The following is a 19,261-nucleotide window of genomic DNA, read 5'->3' on the forward strand; positions in this document are numbered from 1 at the left end:
CTTCCTGCTGTCCGTTAACTGATTTACAGACCATGTGTCTTAGCTCTAATCAGAGGCAGTAAAAAAATCCCCCAAAGACTAGCAAAATATAAATTGATTTTTAAAAATCAGACGTACAAACCTCAGCTACGAAAATACACAGCTGTTTTACAAAATGAAAAATGACAGGATTAACTTTGATGCTTTTCATCTGCCTCTACTTTGGTCTTAAGAGAACTTTAAAGTAATCATCAGCAGATTACCCTTGTGAAACCCTAAATAAGAAGCAAACGGGGAATTGTGCCGAGCCCGGAGTTTCTCGTTCCGGCTGCCCGCCCCAGGGCAGGGCGCGCTCCCGCCGTGCGCGGAGGGGCCGGCCGCTGTTGCGTTGTCACCTCCGCCCGGGTGACGGCGGGGCACTGACAGAGCAGGAATGCCTGTCGGGCAGCTTATTACCGCACCGCGCCCGGTTTAAACCCGAGTGCTCGGTGCTCGGTGCTCGGTGCCCGGCGCCGCTCCCCGTGCCCGCACAGCGCGGCCGCCCTTCCCACCCCCGGGGGAGATGAGGCGCGGGCGGGGGCGCACCCCCTGCAGCCCGACCCGCTCCGCCCTGAGCTCAGCCTTGGCTCTGGGGACGACAGGACGGGGGCCTTGCCGCGCTCCGGAACCCGCCCCCCGGCCCGCTGCGCACCCAGGCTGCCTGCCCCGGGGCGGGGCCGGGGGCGGGGCCGCGGCCGGGGCGCGCTGCGGGCGGCTGCCCCCTGCCGGGCGCGCGGTGGCGCGGCGGCCGGCTCCTCCCCGCCCAGTCCCCGCCCGCGCGTTGCCCGGGGAACGGGGGTAGGGAGCAGCCGGCGGCCGCTGCCTCCGTCCCCTCCTTCCCTCTCCGCCGGTGCCCGCAGCCGAGCGGCACCCGCACCCGCACGCCCCGCCGCCATGCCTCGAGCCGCTCCGCTCCTTCTCCTCCTCCTGCTGCTGCTCGCCCTGGTCCGGCGCCGCGCCTGCCTTCCCGGGCCGGCCACCGCCGCGCCCCCCGGCCGGGACCCCTGCCTCAGCCAGCCCTGCCGCAACAACGGCACCTGCTCGCCGGTGCCGGCCCGGGGCCCCGCCGCGCCCCGCCGCCTCCAGCTGCCTCTGCCCCAGCCTCCGGCCGCCTACAGCTGCGCCTGCCCCGCGGGGGTCACCGGCACCTCCTGCCAGGTAAGGGGCGCGCCGAGAGCGCCCTGCGCGCCCCCCTCGGCCCCTCCCGGGGCGACCCCGCGCCTCAGCGCCTCCCTCCCGCCCCGCGTCCTTGTGCCCGTCCCTGCCCTTGGGTGTCCCCGCTCGGTCTGCGGCTGGCTGCCTCCCGCCCTCGGTCCGCCTCACCCCACCCCGTCTGCGGCCGCCTCTGCCCGCGCTGCCGCGCTCCGCGCCGAGCCGCTCCGGTGCCTCTCTGCCGGCCCGCCCGCCCCGGCAGGCGCGCGGCGCCCGGTGCCCGCTCCCCTGGCGGACGGCGCTCCCCGCCGCGCGCCGCCGCTCCCTCCCGCCGGCTCCTCGCGCGGCGGCCGTTGGTACCGTTAACGGCCGCCGCGGGCACCCAGGGCTGCGGGCGGCCTCGGCGCTCCCCTGGGCTTTCCGAGGGGCCGGCAGCGCTTCGTGCCGGTGGACGCTTAAAGCGGGTGCCGGTGCCGCCAGCGACGGTCTGGGAGCCGTGCCTTGGGCTGGCTGCCGACCCGCGGGGACAGCGTTACCCCGGGGCGTGAAGCGGACCGACGGCGTGTAAGGGGCTCGGCCAGAGGTGGACGAGATGGGGCTGAGCGCAGCCAGCGCCTTCCAGGGTAGTCTCAGTGCTGTAACCGCCTCCGCCGTCCAGTTCTCGCCATTTATTTAGCACTGACTTGCTTTAAGGTGAAAAAGATGGGCCTTGGAAGTGGATGCTGTATTGCATTGAATACTGATCGTTAAATCGTGTCTCCAGTGGTCGTTCTGGTAGGTTAGGTGTGCTTGCTCACACGTTTTGGGTGCTTCTTGGATTGATTTTGAATTCCGAAAGGTCAGAACGCTCAGAGTGGGGATAAGGATCTAAAATATGGAGATGTAGTTAAGTGTCTTTCTAAAGTGCTTGGTCATATGGAGATTTAATGTGATAATACAATCTAATTATTGTCACGTGAACATTGTAATTTTTTTTGTGAAATGAAAAGCTTTCTTATCACGTTCAGAAATCCACAAAACCGTAAATCTTCCATACCTTCAGATAAGGAAAAGCAGGCGCAGGGACAAAGAGGCTTGTTTCCTGCATATGTATATGATGACACGGGTTACTTTCTGTGACAGCGGTGTACAAAAGGCGATATGAATTGGCAACCGTTTCTTTGGATAATGCTCTCTGTTTTAAGTGGATTTAGCATAGAAGCAAACGAATTCAAGTAAATACACTCTGCTTTTTAGTTTTTATTGTTCCTCGGTCATGTAGTACCTGAACTATACTGTTGAATAGACAAAAGGGATAATTTATTGAAGACTTAATGGGTAGGTGAGTATAAAAATGCTTGTAAAGTAGGAGCACTATGTACAGAGTTCTGCCCTTGCCTTAAAATATCTTAGTTGATTCAGTGTAACAACGAAAGTGAAAATATTTACACTAATGAGATTCTGTAAAATCAGAGAGATGAAAGGGGATTAAATTGATTTCTCTTTGGCTAATTTTAGCTGTTGTCCTCTTAAGAGTTTACTGTGTTTCTGTCACTGCAAAGAGAGAAAGAGAGCGCTGTGGGTTTGCTTCTGCTTGTTGCTGTTAGACCCAAGCGTCTGAGATCCATGACTGAAAGATTAATGACCTTTTTAAAGACTTAGTAAAATGTAACGCTTGCTGGCATCGTACCTCCTGCGCAGTGTTGTGCCTGGGGAACTGGATTTAATTGTTCTTCTAATAAAAGAGATGGGCAATATTTTCACAGCACTTACGCTTTTTATTAACTAATAAGAGGAGACTTAGTGTCATACATTTTGTTTCCTTTTATAAAATACTGAGTAATGACGCTTGCAAGGGAAACTGATAGACAAATGAATGCCACTTCTAGCTTATCATGTCAGCAGTTGAAGTATGGATGACAGTTGGCTATGAAAAGTTAATATGGTTTTGAAATGTAACTTTAATTAACTAGAGAGCAAGCAGGTTATTTAAAGGGGTAATATAAACGCAATATATCCATATAGTTGAGGTTTTGCACATTTTATTGAAATAGGGAATAAATAAATATTGTACAAACACATTAATTCTTGTGTTGCTCTGTCATCCAGATGCCTAATTGCTTAAACTTCTACAAAGAAAGGTAAAAACAATCATGTTTTTCAATTCAATGATAATAAATAACTGTAAGGATTTAAAAATAACTATAAGGATTTTTTTCTCATATCCCTTAAGGATTATGAAAAAACTATGGACTAAATCAGGGATCATTGCGATATATCTAGACAGGGGATTTTCAACTTACTGCTGAGGTTATTATTGAACAGTTGGACTTGCAGAACAGAATACCAAGAGGCAAAAAAAAGAACAGGAATTATTATGCTTAAATACCCAGATCACAGAGGGTAGATTTTTGGAAGTTGTAATGGAGCTGGAGTTTTTTTTGGGAACCCCACTTCCCTAAAAATACAGATTTACTTTCGTGTTGCTTCTTGGAGTGAAGGCAGTATTTCACTGATTCTGCTCAGATGTGTTGAGATGTAGAATGAAGGAAAAATGTTCTAAATGTGCCTACAAGTCAGCTGGGCACAGTGAAGTTGATAACATAGAAGGATTGCTAGCAGTCAAAGTTGGAGATTGTCCACAAATTTTGTTACTGAAGTTCTTACTGTAACTGGTCTTGATGCGCTTGACGATGCTGGCGCTGGCATGGGAAAAGCGGCAAAGAATAAAACTGACATCACATACGCATGAGATACTTCTAAAAGCCCAGAGCTTTCCTATCACTAAGTGAAGTATTTAACGTGGACTTAAGCCAATTCCATGATCTTATGTTATAATTGCTTTAGTAACTCATTATTTATTTAACAACAGAAATTACAGGTCCTCTTAGTATATCCATCCCATGAATTATGCATGTGTATATATCTCACATTACTTAGGGTTTGAATATACTTTGTTTTGCAAACAGAAACCATTTGTTTTGTTACGGATTGTTTGGTTTCATATTGTGGGACATTGCTCTAATTTAACTCCATTTCTTTTCATGTTTGTGAATTTTTTCCCACTTTACCATATTTCTAGTCTGTGTAAAGAAGAAATAGAATTAATGTGTTGAAGTATCGTAAACTTTAGTCTGAGCAAACAAATCACATGTATTCCCAAGGAAATTGTACAAAAATTATAGTGAATTCAACTGCCCTTCAGCAGGAATTTGAAATTGGACAATTCTCAGCTTTACACTGAGAGAACTTGATGAAATAAATGGAAATGAACTGAGTGACAGATATTAAAGTTTCCTAAACTTTATATTCCCTAAATTTTTACTTATATTTTACTTTGAAAGGTGAACTTTAACCTTTATTTCTAATGACTACTCTGCTATTTCTAGTGACATGTGAATCCAATACAATTGTTTTTCTTGATCAGGAAAGTTTTATGCAAGTTTTATTTGTGTTAGTGCCTTATGAAATAATTTTAGAGATATAAGGTACTAAAGAGGAAATGAAAAATTTCATGATAGACTTGGTCATTTGCTTAAAAATACAGAATCTGAACTTAGTTAATTGCATTAAATTGCATGATGTTTATTTGGTTCCATGCTAGTGCTAATTTCATTAAAAGACTGTCATGTGAAGAAACATTCATTTATTAATGTAATTTTAAATACTGTGATACATGCTTCATTTGTTTTAGCTGCTTCTCTTGCTTTTGTTTGCATTTTGGTTTTTTTATCTTCTTCTTCTTTGGTTGATAATTTTTCCTCATTCTTTTACTTCGGTGCTTTTTATTATGCTTTTAGATATTTTACAGATTGTGTCAGTAACCAAAACTAGAAAACAAGTAGTGTCCAAGCATACTGAACCAGCGTTCTGACTTTGCAGCATTTCTTTTCTATATAGTCTGATTAGTGATGACTGGATGTTCCACTTACTTCTGAGAGTGACGTTGTAGCTGCTGATGTAATAGCATTTTTGAGTTAGTACTGAAATTACTATTTGAGTAGCAAAATGACCTCTTTCATCTTGGGGAGGATTTGTTGTGTTCATTCTAATGGCTGTCTTTCCACACCTGTAGTGGAAAAATATTTTTTAAATGTAATTGGGGACAGCTTACTTAGAATAGAATTTTAGGAAGGTGTAATCTGAGTTTAAAAAAGTCAAGGAAGGAACTGATATTATAAAAACTAATATAGATCGACAGTAGTTTATATTTTAAATTTTGTTCTTAGAATGACACCCCACCCCGATTTCTGTCTGATCATGTTTTTCTTCATTTTCTCCTTTTTTGTACTCTTGAATGCCAGGTGAATTTATTCTTGTCTTTGATCATGGTATTTGAACATTTTGTAGACTGTAATGCAGTGATTCAGTTTTTCATTCTGTCCCCACTACTTCTATTTTTTTTATCCTGTGTTGGGTTTTTGTTTCTTTTTCTTTGAATTTTTTTCTGTTCTCAATAGATTTCTCAAAATGTGCTGTTTAATGCTGAATGCAGAAATCCAGGGTTAGCAAACTGCTACACAAAGAAGGATTATTGTTTCTTGACTTAATGGTCTAATACTTCAGAGTAAGTGGTGCAAAATTTCATTGGCCAGGTTATTTCTGCTTGCACTGGACAGTGTTGTATAAAAGGACATCCTTTAATCTAACTGTTAAATCACCTTCATGTGAGTATCCTGATTAATTCTTCACAAGATCCTGTTTTCTATTAAGTGCTGACATCCATTCTGAAAAGTCTCTAAATAATCCTTGAATTCACAATGAGTTCTCAAGCATATTTAAAACTTTTTTTTTTTTTAATTCTCTACTCATTAATGAAGGGTATATACTTAGATTATGTGGTTATTGTGATGTAAGTGTTTTGTTAGGTGGCCATTCTGTTTGCTCTTTTATCTTTAATAGAGTAAATTGTATAGTTAGCAGATGCCCTGGAGTTTTCTTGTTTTATTTGGGTGTAGTTTAGCTTGAGTTCTGAGGTACCATGTCATTTCCTGCTGACTAACTCCGCTACCTCTTGCAGTGCTTTAAAGTTGCAGAATTTAAATACTCGCATTGATGCATATACTGTGTGTGAGAAGAGGCTGCGAGAGCTTGCTTTGTTTTTCTTGGAGAAGGCTAAGGGGGACCTGAGTGCCATCCTCAACTACCGAATGGGTGGTCATAGAGAAGATGGAGCAAGACTTTTCTCAGACATGGTCAGTGAAAGGACAAGAGGTGACATGTTCTAGTAGGGAAAGTTCCAGTTAAATCTAAGGAAAAAATTCCTCACAATGATGGTGGTCAAACACTGGAGCAGGCACTTAGAACAGCTGTGGGATCTCCATCCTTGGAGATTCGGGGCTTGAGCGGCCAAGACCCCAAGCAGCTTGGCCTAGCATTAACCTTGGCCTGAGCAGGGGTTGGACCAGAGAACTCCCTCAGGTCCCTTCCAGTCTAAACCATTCTATGATTCTGTCCTGTGATTCTGTATATACACACGCCTGTATGTATATTTTTTTTTCCTGGATTTTGCATTTGCCTATTACTCTTGTTCTGTTCCTGCCTCCCCTTTGCTGGATATTCTGCTAAATTATTTGCGTGTTATTACACACACACATATATATACATGTATATGTTTTACATCAAGTCTAGACTGTACCTGGATGCTGACAAACTTGTGTGCAGTGCAAGCAGGAGTTCTAAGATGGCAATATTACTATTAGATAAGATATCTGAAAAATCTTTAGTATTAATTTCAAGTCACTTTGTTTACAGCTCCTTTAGTCACAAATTAGTATACTCGCATTTCATAGTCATTGTTGAGTTTTTTTTTCTTCAAGTGGCAATTGTATGTCCCACAGGACTGATGAATATTATTTGTTTTCTGTGAGTTTTTGTGATCTGTAAGTGAAGTGTTGTTCAGGTGCCCCATGAACTTTGATCTCCCTGGTTGCAATGAAACTGATGAAGTTCTGAAGCATGGCAATGTGAGGTATCACATACGGGGAATGTTAGCACAGAATAAATGAATGTGAAAAATAGTTTCTCCACCCAATTTATTTTAGCTATTATAACATTTGTTTTCTCTGAGCGTAGTAAAGTATATTTCCAGTTAGAAATTTAAGCTTTTCAAATTAGCATCTTGCCTTGAAAGCATATCATGTGAAAATTTGTGAGCGACAGAACTCTAATTCAGCAATTTCCAAAGCAGTCAATAAAGAATTGTGCTATGATTTTTGCCATGGGATCTAAACAAATTATTCTAAATTTCTGTAGAATAAAACTGGAATAATGTAATAACCCAAACTGTCTCAATTATATAAGTTGTTACTATTTGGGTATCATCTGCATACTGACCTTTGTGAATCTTTGTATTCTCTCTTTCAGTGTCTTGAAATATGCCCTTTAAATTTGTTCAAAATAGTTCTTTTTAAATGCTAGTCAGGTCATTACATAGTGCAAATTATTTGGTTCTGAAAAATTCCATCATTAAGGGAAAGTTTTAAGTGTTGGTTTTACTTTTTTTTGTGATTAAAGATTACAGAGAGAGACATCAGGTGTAAAGTAACTGAATAATAGTAGAAGATATGCTATACTAAGATGCTTCAGCTTTTTCATATGTCATATTTCATTGCAGTTTATGTTCTTTGATCTGAGAGAATTACTTTGCAATGATATCTGTTTAAAAACTAATGGTGTTTTACTTTCCTTTGAAATACCTAACCTGATGCTGTCATTTGTATACATGTAGCTGTGGAAGTCCTCTTTAGTGGAGCAGGTTCCCAATGTACTAGGAGAATACCTTATCTTGAATACAAGATAAGAAACAACGGAATATGGATGCAAAAACAAATAAGAATATTGCTTGAAATACTGGAATTATATGACTTGATTCAGTATTACAGAAAGGTAGAAATGCTCCCTTGTTTTTGAGGGCTCTCACAGAATCTTCTACATACTGCCCTTCTGAGAAGTACTTGCTTGAGATCAATAATTTCAGAGGTGGCATTTAGCAGGATTTCAGCCTGATCATGGGATCACCGGTGACAAGTGGAGTCCCTCAGGGGGTCCGTACTGGGACCGGTGCTATTTAACGTCTTCATCAATGACATAGACGGTGGGATCGAGCGCACCCTCGGCAAGTTTGCACATGACACCAAGCTGAGTGGTGCAGCTGACACGCCAGAAGGATGAGATGTCATCCAAAGGGACCTGGACAAGCTGGAGAGGTGGGCCTGTGTGAACCTCATAAGGTTCAACAAGGCCAAGTGCAAGGTCCGGCACCTGGGACGGGGCAACACCCAATATCAGTACAGGCTGGGGGATGAAGGGATTGAGAGCAGCCCTGTGGAGAAGGACTTGGGGGTACTGGTAGATGAAAAGCTGGACATGAGCCAACAGTGTGCACTTGCAGCCCAGAAGGCCAACCGTATCCTGGGCTGCATCAAAAGAAGCGTGGCCAGCAGGTCGAGGGAGGTGATTCTGTCTCTCTGCTCTGCTCTGGCGAGACCTCACATGGAGCACTGCGTCCAGCTCTGGGGCCCTCAGCACAAGAAGGGCATGGACCTGCTGGAGCGGGCCCAGAGGAGGGCCACCAAAATGATCCGAGGGCTGGAGCACCTCTCCTACAAGGACAGGCTGAGAGAGTTGGGGTTGTTCAGCCTGGAGAAGAGAAGGCTGCGGGGAGACCTTATTGCGGCCTTTCAGTACTTAAAGGGGGTCTACAGGAAGGATGGGGAGAGTCTTTTTAGCAAGGCCTGTTGTGACAGGACAAGGAATAATGGATTTAAACTAAAGAAGAATAGATTTCGACTAGACATAAGAAAGACATTTTTTACAATGAGGGTGGTGAAGCACTGGAACAGGTTGCCCAGAGAGGTAGTGGAGGCCACATCCCTAGAAACATTCCAGGTCAGGTTGGACGGGGCTCTGAGCAACCTGATCCAGTTAAAGCTGTCCCTGCTCACTGCAGGGGGGTTGGGCTAGATGACCTCTAAAGGTCCCTTCCAACCCAAAGCATTCTATGATTCTATGATGATCACGAGACCAGAAATCTTAGAAGATGGTGCAAGAAATTCCATTTTAATAGGTGGACATGAGTCTGCTGAAAATAGTGTCCATTTAAGTCCATTTAACCATAAACACAGGTTGGTGTTTGTTTGGTTTTGTTTTTTTGTGGTGGTTTGGTGTGGGTTGTGGTTTTTTTTTTTGGTACTTACTGTCACAGCTCACTGTTCTTGTTAAATATCATGTCCCTCATTTATTCCTAGTAACTCTTTTTTGCTGTGGTATGTTTGTGTTCCAATGAATCTCACAGATTAATTGCATGGAAAACATAACTTTATTAGTTTTTATTTTCTGTCTTTCAATTTAATTGAATTTCCCTGTTGTATTTTTTTTCCCTTTTAAAAGTGAGTTATTCTACTCTTCCCTCCCTGTGCATGTAGTGAATATTGTTTTTCTTTTCTGCAATGTCCTGTCTGAGCTGAATAGATTGAGCTAATAACAATATTCCTGTTGGTTGCTGGTTAATCTAAATATAGTTTGTTTTGTACAATGATAAATCCCATTTTTTATGTATGCTGAGAGGTTACCTGTTCTTTTGACAACTGTATTAGCAGGAAGGCTTCAATAATATCCACTTTCTTTTTTTTTTTTTTTTTTTTTAATTTTGGTTGCTATAGGTGAACTGAGCTCAGTAACTTACCTAGAGGTGTCTGATTGTGGTGTGGTGATCCCAAAATGAAAGTATCCATATTTAAAATGCATCCATGTCAATTGAAAGCACTGTGTTTGGCAAGAGCAAGGTTAATTGCATTAAAATTTTCTTGGTGGCATTTAGGTCAAAATCTGAAGGTAAAAGCAGTTTAGTATGTGCATTTGACATTGTAGAGCATCATTTATTAAAAGTCTTTAATTAGTCCTCTTTTTTAAGCAAAAAAATAGTATTGTTCAACTTTGTGGTTTTGTCAATTTATATTTTACAGCAATAATGTAAATTGTACATACAGGAATGTATGTATATAGGAATAATGTAATGAAATATATGTTCTTTGGAGAGAACCTTGTCACTCATCAATATAAGCTACACAAAACAAATTATAATTGTATTATTAGGAGAAATATCTTAAATTGCAATACAGTTGGTGCAGTTTTGCAACAGTTTGTAACAGTGGAAGTGCACATCAAGATATACTTTGGGAAGAGTAATGTTTGGTTGATAAGAAAACTCTTTAATTTGTGCTATTGGTTAAGTGTAATCTCTTACAAAGAAGCACTCTTGCATTCAAAAGCTGATTTGTATGCCACGTATGTAACCTATTTGAGTTCAGCAATACATACCACTGCTCTGTATTATTTTTCAAGCTTGCCTTGGTTTGTTTTACAATTATACAGACAGTAAGTCTGTATAAGTCTGTATGGCAGTAAGTGTAACAATTATGCTGTATTTAGTATCACATTCTGCTGTAAACCTGAAAAAATACCTGTAAACTCTGTAGGGAAAGGTCTGAAAGTGATACATCGTGACTAGGAATGGGAATATCAGGGCTTTGGTCATGCTGGGCAAAACTCTTACCACCTTCTTACTTGGATTTCTCCTCTATAAATGCAGATAATTCTGGGTGTTCAGAAGGTTCATTTGTGAATGTATATGAAGGCTTTAAGAATGTTGAGTGAAAAGCACTTTATAAGGAAGCATCATATTGAAATGCCAAATTCTGAATTACCTGATAGTGGTCTATCAGAATATATTGAAATTGTAAGGAAAAAAGCCACCTTATTAAAATAAAAATAAATAAATAAAAAAATCAACCATTTAGACTGCTTCTTTGACTGGCAAATATTCAGGCTAGCAGTCTAGAGATCAAATTAGTTTCATAATATTCTTTCTTACTGGAAGCAGGGGCAATAGATCAATGATCAGTATTTTGAAGACTTCTGTACAAAAGGTGTTTCTGAACAAGGTGGTCTCGAATAAGGTAAGAACAGGATTCAATTTGACTGCGAAAGTAGGGTTGTTATACTGAGATAAGGCACTGAATGTTAATGATTTTGGGACCTTTGTACTTCATGTATTAGTTACAACAGCAACTGTATTGTCAGTTTGAGAAGACTTTTGGGTATCTTCAGGAACAGTAGCTGTAAAAAGAGTAACAAGATATGATTCCTTTCATTTACAACGAGCCTCACTTTCAGTCTAGGTTACCCTTATGTGGTTCTTTGTACCAGACCTCGTAAAGCTGAAGCTTGTTGTTGAGAAATGCACAAGAGAAAGAATAATTTCAGCTAACCATGCATATTCTAAATAAAGTGTGATTATTTGGGAGGAAGACCTATATGTTCTGGTGGTGGTATGTTGAATAATCCTTACTGAGCACGAGTCCTCAAAATGCAACTAATTTAAAGATGTGCAGGTAATGTCACAAGAGAACAGAAGCTGCTTTAGAATGCTGTTCCATTCTATGAATGAATAGTGCTTAATCCCCTGAAATCAAGTTCAGGTAACTTTACTTACAAGACAGAGAGGGCAGAAATAGGTATGACCCAGAGAAAAGGCAGCAGAAGTGATTACTAGATGTGGAAAGACTTGAATAACCTGGGAGAAACAACCTGTTCACTTTTATACAGGGACAAACAAGAAGAGTCTGAAAAAAAAGGTCCTTGTGACAAGGACAGTGCTTTAAAAAAAACTAACAGGAATGCGACAGTTAAAGTTGTCTGGGCTTCAGCTAGTCATCAAATATGTGCCTAAGGGAAATATATGGACAATTTTCTGTAATTTTCCAGACCTGGTACGTTACTGTGATCTCCCTTTGAAGTATCTGGTAGTGGCATTTATCAATAAGGAGAGTAACGATCACCATGAACTATATGGCAATTCTTAAGTTTCTTATTCAGGCCTAATGATTTGTGCTTTAAATTCAGCAAATCTGTAAAAATTCATGCAAATTTTATTGTATTTTTGTTTTAAAGGTTTTAACAGATTTATGGATTCTTGTGCTGAAGAAATCAGGCAAATTGTTAAATATCTTTTATCAAAATCAAATTAATGAATCTGAGTAATGGCAAACTAAAATACATGGCTTAGGATTCATACAGACTTAGCAGTCTATTAATAAACTTGTGATTGCCTATATATGTGTACTTCTATTGTAATCGAATTTTCAGGCAAATATAACAACATTATTAAACACAAGGAGGTAAAGATGGCTGTGTAGAAGTCTAATAATTTATAAGCTAAGTGCCTTTTGTGTTGAGAGTCCTAATTCTGCTGTCTGGTCGCAGGAGAGTTGTTTTCTGCATTTATTGTCACTATGGAATACCACAGCTGTGTTCTTATATATAGGGATCTGAGAAACTTTCTCATTTAAGTATGCCTTTGAATTTCAGTGAGATGAATTACATCAGGTTTACTGACATTGGTAGGGTCTGTAAGACCAGTTACTTGATTAATTCTTTATAAGTCTACAGCGTTATGTGATGATGGCGTAAGTGACAACTGAAGAAAATGGTGTTGAGTCCCCTGGGAAATTAACATATTTCATTGAAGGAAGGACAAACTGACTTAATTTACATAACTGTAATAGGACTCTAATGTTAAAATTTGGCTAACTATTGCCTCTTAAAAGTAATGGAAAGGTACTGGGTTGATCTTATAGAAATTCTTGATAATCTTCCTGAAGATGTGGGGGGATCTGGCTTGTTATAGAGCATGCTAAAGATGTGGAGCATCTTCTTTAAAGGACTGCTTGAGACTTCACTATTGACATCTCTTAAAAGTGAAGTAAACTCATAGTAATTTTTTTGTCTATAGAAATAATAAATGTAAGTTCAGAACTAGTTATTTCAGTAACCATTTGAGCTTGGGTTTCTTGGTGCTCCTGAAATGGAAAAAAGAAATTCTCTAAGGTAAATGAATGCAGGAGCAAGGTCAGCTGTGTCACTTGCTTCCAAAACACCTTTCTCCCCAATTAAACAGCTTCCCTTGCAACACCGAATTTTAACTCTTTGTGCATATGAGTTAGAAAGGATGGATTAATAGTTACAGTGGTTCTGCCTTTTCACAAAGGCCTGCTTGAGAACAGCGTGATGGATTTATCAGTTACAGGTAAGCCCTCTGATTATAAAGTTCTGCTAGCAGTAGCATGTAGCAAACTGGGGTATGGGCCAAAACCTCACTATATTTGATTTAGGAATATGGATGATTTTCTGTTAGCATTACATATTAGTGAGTGAGTGATTCAACCATATTTTATGTTTATATGAGATAATCAGTTGAAGGATACTCTGGCATGACAGCTGTGCTAGCAAACCTTATTGTGTAACTGACATATAGTAAACACAAGTGTAGCATCTTAGTTGATTTCTGCATGATGTATGTGCTTTTCACTTTGTAATCAGTACTGCAGCAGCTTCCAGCTTGGGATTTCTAGTTCTGAGGACGATTTATTTTTCAAAATAAATCAGGTTCTGTTCTGTATTCCTAGATTTTCTAAGCTCCTTGCCTGGGGTGTGAAAGTAGACCCCACTTGGAGGTGGGCCCCTTACTGCAAGCAGCGATTGAGCCCTGAGAGCTGCTGGCTGGTAGAAGCTCTTCCAAGCTCCTTGAAACTAAGCAGGGTAGTTCTGGGAAGCTGGGAAGTCTTGAGAGCTTCAGATTACCCTGGCATTCTTATGGCTTTTAAATTCTCCTCTGTGACTTTGAGAGCAGGGCTGCAGCTCAGAGCTTCAAGGTCCTACGTTCCCAGACCTTCGAGCAGAGCATTAGTGCTGCAGTAGGGAAGGTAGTTTCACCAGAAAGTTTCCATCAGAAACATATCTGTGATTTGGCCTCCTCAGATCCGAAATGCCAGCACAAAACTCTTTATATCCAATGAACTGGCATTTTCTGATAAACACTGTGTTCAGTCAGAAGTTTCTACCAACTGTAAGAAGTGTGGTACAGTGGTATCTAGTGGGAAAAGTTCCCTCATATTTAATTGTGTATTGATTTAGATGTTCACATTGCCATTATCTAATCTGATTTTGGAGATAATTGTAAAACTTTATCAGTTGTTGATCTGCACAATTTATTTTTCCTCTGTCTTATTTTAAAATAACACAGATGAGGTTCTCTGTTTTTCAAGGGAATTGTAAAGGTGTTAGGTTGATTTTGGAAAACTTTAATATATGGATGCATAAAAGCAAGACTGCAAAGATCTGGGTGTAAATTTGCTACCTGTGGTATGTTCATGCTATTAATGCTATTCGAGTTAATGCTACACTAAATAAAGTTGGATTGAGATGGTTTGTGTATGTGTACTGTGTGGTACAACTATGTAAAGTATGTGCGCATAGGTAGGTGTCTTAAAGTAGCTGATGCTCTGCAAGCTCATCTCCTGTTTTATCCTGTAGTAACTTGCTTATGTGCTTGTATGTTTATGGAAATAAACATCAATGAAACTAATTCCTAAGACCTGAAAATGCTGCCAGTTGGAAGTGGGATGAACAACAAATCATCTTTTTGACAGAGCTGAGATGATGTAGGTTTTGTGTATTTCTGATGTTAGAATCAGTTTACTTTGTTCAATAAAATATTTAGTTACTTTTTCGATATTTTCTCGATATTCAAAACATCTTCCTTTTTCACTGGTCCTATAAATCTCAAGCTGCCTTAATAATCCAGCTGGTTTTCAGTTACTGAACTTCAATGTTCTCAGTGTGTGGGGGTTTTTTTTTTTTTTTGGTCTTCCCAGTGTATTAACAAAAAATGTCACATGGGAAAGTTGCTGATGTATCCCTTATTTTAGGAGAATTTACTTTCTTTCTAAAGACAATAGTGTCAAACCCACAGGAAACAAAAGTTGATGTAGGGATGTTTCAGTGCAGAAACTGATTGGTTGCAGTCATTGAACTGTGGGATGAGTAGAATAGTAAGTCATAGTCCCTTTAGATGTCATGAAGTAAGTGGGATGAAGAAGAGTATAGAATATGATGCTGTGTGTTTGTATTTCTTTACTTAAGACATAAAATACAGGCAGTGTCAGGGAAAAAAAAGGACAAAAGTTAAACTTTATGGGTTGACTATTAAGCTTGTATAACAGATAAGCTGAAATATTTGCCATAGATATTAATAATAGAATGAAGAAATCAATACATTCAGGCTTAATCACAGAGCACTTGTGGCTGTGTTCTGGAATTTGGCAGTTATAGAAGCTTTGATTTAATGTACAAAATATACTCTGAGCAACGGAAGTGTGCATTGCTGTGTTTGCTAGTTTAGAAAGGAAGAACTGGGCTGGAGTCCTAGTCTGTCATCCACATCTACAGCAGTGCTACTCTTGAACCACCAAGCTGCCCTTGCCTTTGACCTTCACAGTGTTTGGAATAATTCTGAGGATACTGGCTAGATGAGCAAATACGTACAATGAGTGACCATTAGAAGGCAATCTATTTGAAATAATTTCTAGGTATGTTTTCCTTGTTTTGTTCTACCTTTATAAGAATAACATCTGTTCAATTCCCAGTTCGTTTGATGCTTAGGCATCTGTTCAGTGTCTAAGTTTTTTTTTTTTTTTTTCCACTGTAGTTGCAGGAATGTAATTTCTGTAGCTTCTGTTGATGTCTTTTAACTCTGTGTTGCATAAATAAAGTTAACTTCTAAAAATATATATTTTTTTCTTTTTAGACAAAAAGGATTCAGATGCTGAAAAAGCCTGATAACTGCTTTTCTTGCTTGAATTGCATTTCAATGGCATTGTGGGATTTTCATTTCAGTACTGGCAGTTCTTTAGGTATAAGTAAAATGATAGTTGGTTTGAATTCACCTAGCTGAGACATAGAAAATTCACATAATGTATCTCAGATAATTTGACTGTTGGCCTTTTCTTCAGCACCTGCCTGTACTCCAGGTCCGAATAAATGCATTAATGATGCTGCATAGTGTTCCAGGTGTCTTTCTCACTCTCATGGGTATGAAAGGATTATGAATTTTTGTATGCCTATTACATATTATGTACCACTGTTCAAGTGGATTCAGCAACCCAAATTATTTTTAGTCATCTGTATGGATTTCTAAATTTTATTTGCTCTTAAAACAGCATTATTCTGTAATACAGAAGCAGACATAGTTAGACACCTGCCATAGGATTTCACAAGAATAGAAATAGTAAGAACTAATTCTTGGCATCAAGCTATCAATCGGAATATACAGGAAGCAGATAGTTTAAAGAAAAAAGAGTTAATTTTCATTGCTGATGACTTTCCAAATATAATAATGATATTTTATTCTCCTTTGCTTTTTGCCTGTAGCAAATTTAAAAAAAAAAAAAAAAGTGAGTTGCATTTCCATAGTGGATGCTCAACAGCTAACTAGAGTGATCCAGTTAGTTTTCATTTACTCCTATTGGACAAATTATGGACTTTTCATAGGTAAAATGTTATTGCTCAGCAGTAGTAGTTACATCAGTGGCTTAACACTGTTAGAAATACTTTCTAACTTTTCAGTTCTGAGGAATTTAGTAAAACTTGCTAAGCACTTGACAAATTCAGATTTCCTTACCTTTGACTAACATCTTAACCCTTTCCAATTTTAAGTAATGCTGTTATTTCAGAGTGGTTTTTAGATCTTTATCTTTTTTAGCTCTTATTTCCACTTTGGCCAATAACTAATGTAGAAGTTGCATACCTTTTTGGTAAGGTCATAGTGCATAGTCATCTGCATCAATTTGGAAGTGTGAGTGGATTGCATCTATTCTTATTCCAGATCAAATGAGATTATTCTTCTAGAAAAGAAGTTGTCTCTCTAAAATTCCTTTCTATGAAATATGCTGGCATTCAGTCTTTATCATTCTTCACTGCTAATAACTTTTGGTTTTATTGATCAGATTGAGTTTCTGAGGGACTGAGGCTTTTGAGTTTTTCCAGATGTGGTTGCAGCTTGGCAATTGTTCTACTGTTTCTGTTTTCTTCTGAAAAAGTATTTCTGGAGCAAGTAGATGGCTCCTATCACCAAGTTAGCTGAGGAAGATGGCTCATACAGGAGAGTGGGAATTGTACCTGCAATTTCTATGAAGCACAGAGGAGTCGTGAACAAAATTGTTTTCAGTATTTTACTATTCAAGTAGAAATGCTTTGTGGAAAATCAGATGACAAAAGTACTGTGCATCCCCTACTAGTGGTGTAATTCAGCTTCTTGCTCTGTTTTAACTAACTAGACCATATAGCAACTTCCTTCTCTTTCTGTACTTAAGATGACTCAGTGTACCTTGGTAGTGTAAGTAAAATCTGAGATTCAATTTTTGTATGGTTTTTGGAATAGATTTTTTGAATAGTTGTTGAAGCTGTGTAACAGTAATTTGTTCCTAGCAATGTTTTAAATAATTATCTACAAGGATATGTTTGAGCTTAACAATTGTACTAGACTCCCATTGTTAATGTATATAGATAAATACACTAAAAATGGTGAGCCAACTGGTTTAATTTTTTGACAGTGTTAGTGGTGCTGCTGACATTCTTAAAGAGGGTTATTTCTCATTAACAATCAGTTATGCCCAGTCCTCCCAGGTACTCTGAAATGACTTGATTTCAGCAGTGCAGCTCAGAGGCCTTGCTCTGAAACCTTGAGCACTTGCTGTGCTGTTCTGTACAGATGCAGTAAGCACAGTTTGTCCTGGCTACCCTTGTCTTTCATGCTTTCACCGTGCATTGCTATAGGGTGAGTTCTATATCTCATTCTATATGAAGGTAGAAGATTTCATATGACTCAAGATGAATGAAGGAAGAAATAAATAAAGAGTCTGTTTTGTAGGCATATTTAAATTCCTAATTAAAGACTGTTTCCATTGCTTTCAGCTGGTTGTGGATTGGAACAGTAGTTTGCATTAGTGATCAATATCTGCAAGATCACATTATTGGTCAATTCATATAAAATAGTTCTGGCTACAAATAATTAATAGATGTAGGAAAAAATCCTGCCCCCGCCCTGCTTTTTCTTCCTTGCCTCCTGCCTGATCTGTTAACATTGTCTTTTTGATCTAAAAGTCTGGAAACTTGGTATTGAAAGGCTGGGTTTATAATCTGCCCCTAGAAAGATTCTCAAAATTTTCTTCAACATCAAAAGTTTCTGTATCTCTATAACGTTGGAAAAAAATATGTTCACATTTCAGTCTGCAAATCTCCTGATATTACGAGAAAAATGTAGACCTTCAGACCACAAAATGGTCTCTGTAATTTACATTCCAAATGTAGTACAAACTTTCTTGTACAGTCAACAATATGGTGACCTCTTAGAGCTCATAGAGGTGCTCTTTGGAGCTGATAAGTACTGTAGTTTTTCCTCTGCTGATACTAATTTACTTTCATTATAGTCCATTTCAGATTTATTCTAGAAGGTTTTTAGTATATGATCTAGCAATCTGGTGGATTTTGGTCCTGTACTTAGTTGTGGCAAGGCCTTAATTTGGTCCCCCTTTTGTTTTTACTTTTCCCGCTTTTCCTTATCACAGGATGTTATTCTAGTGAATTGCTTATCTAGTTTGTCTTGATTTTGCAGAGTGGTTCTGTGTCCCTGGAAATGTTCACTTGTGTAGAATATACACTTCTGGAATGCTTAGTAATGGTTAAAACTCTTCTCACTGTAATGAAACATTTTCCCTTTATAGTAACAAGCACACCAAATGCACATTTTACTTTTTATCTTATTGTGGGTTTTTATTTGTGCACCTGTGACAATGCAAAGGGTCTGCTTTCTTCTACAGGTTAATTTGTTCGACTGCCTCCTTGCCTTGTATGTGTTTTGGGGGAAGTTTGTACAGAAGGGCTGAAACTGGAGTGAGACATCTTTGGACAAAATCCTTCTGCTAGTAGTTGCTTTCCATTATCTTTATTATTGGGGAAATAGCGTACTCCACATGGAAGACAACTCCAGAGTACTGATGAGGATCATCTGGAGTCACATACATTTGTCTATGTAGAGCTGAGCTTTATTTAGAATGGCTAATGCTGATCAGGAGCTAACAAAGCTCCTGACTCCCTGCCAGCTCCATGCACAATTACTCTGGTCCCTGGAGTGTGGTGCTGAGGCACTGCAGCTGACTAGTAATGCAGCATCATGCCAGAATTAACCCTGCTGAGCCAGCTCCAATGTTTTCCC

General features: G+C 39.9%; 1 protein-coding gene across 1 annotated transcript in view; it reads left to right on the plus strand.

Moving 5' to 3' along the window:
- Positions 1 to 912: 912 nt before the first annotated feature.
- The window catches only part of DNER (delta/notch like EGF repeat containing), a 136,592-nt gene continuing 118,243 nt past the window's right edge, over positions 913 to 19,261 (plus strand). Inside the window, exon 1 of the mRNA XM_075716876.1 lies at positions 913 to 1,176. Within this exon, the coding sequence (XP_075572991.1) occupies positions 913 to 1,176 (264 nt within the window). The remainder of the gene's footprint in view (positions 1,177 to 19,261) is intronic.

This window comes from Pelecanus crispus, chromosome 9, assembly GCF_030463565.1.
Source record: "Pelecanus crispus isolate bPelCri1 chromosome 9, bPelCri1.pri, whole genome shotgun sequence".
Classification (NCBI taxonomy): domain Eukaryota; kingdom Metazoa; phylum Chordata; class Aves; order Pelecaniformes; family Pelecanidae; genus Pelecanus; species Pelecanus crispus.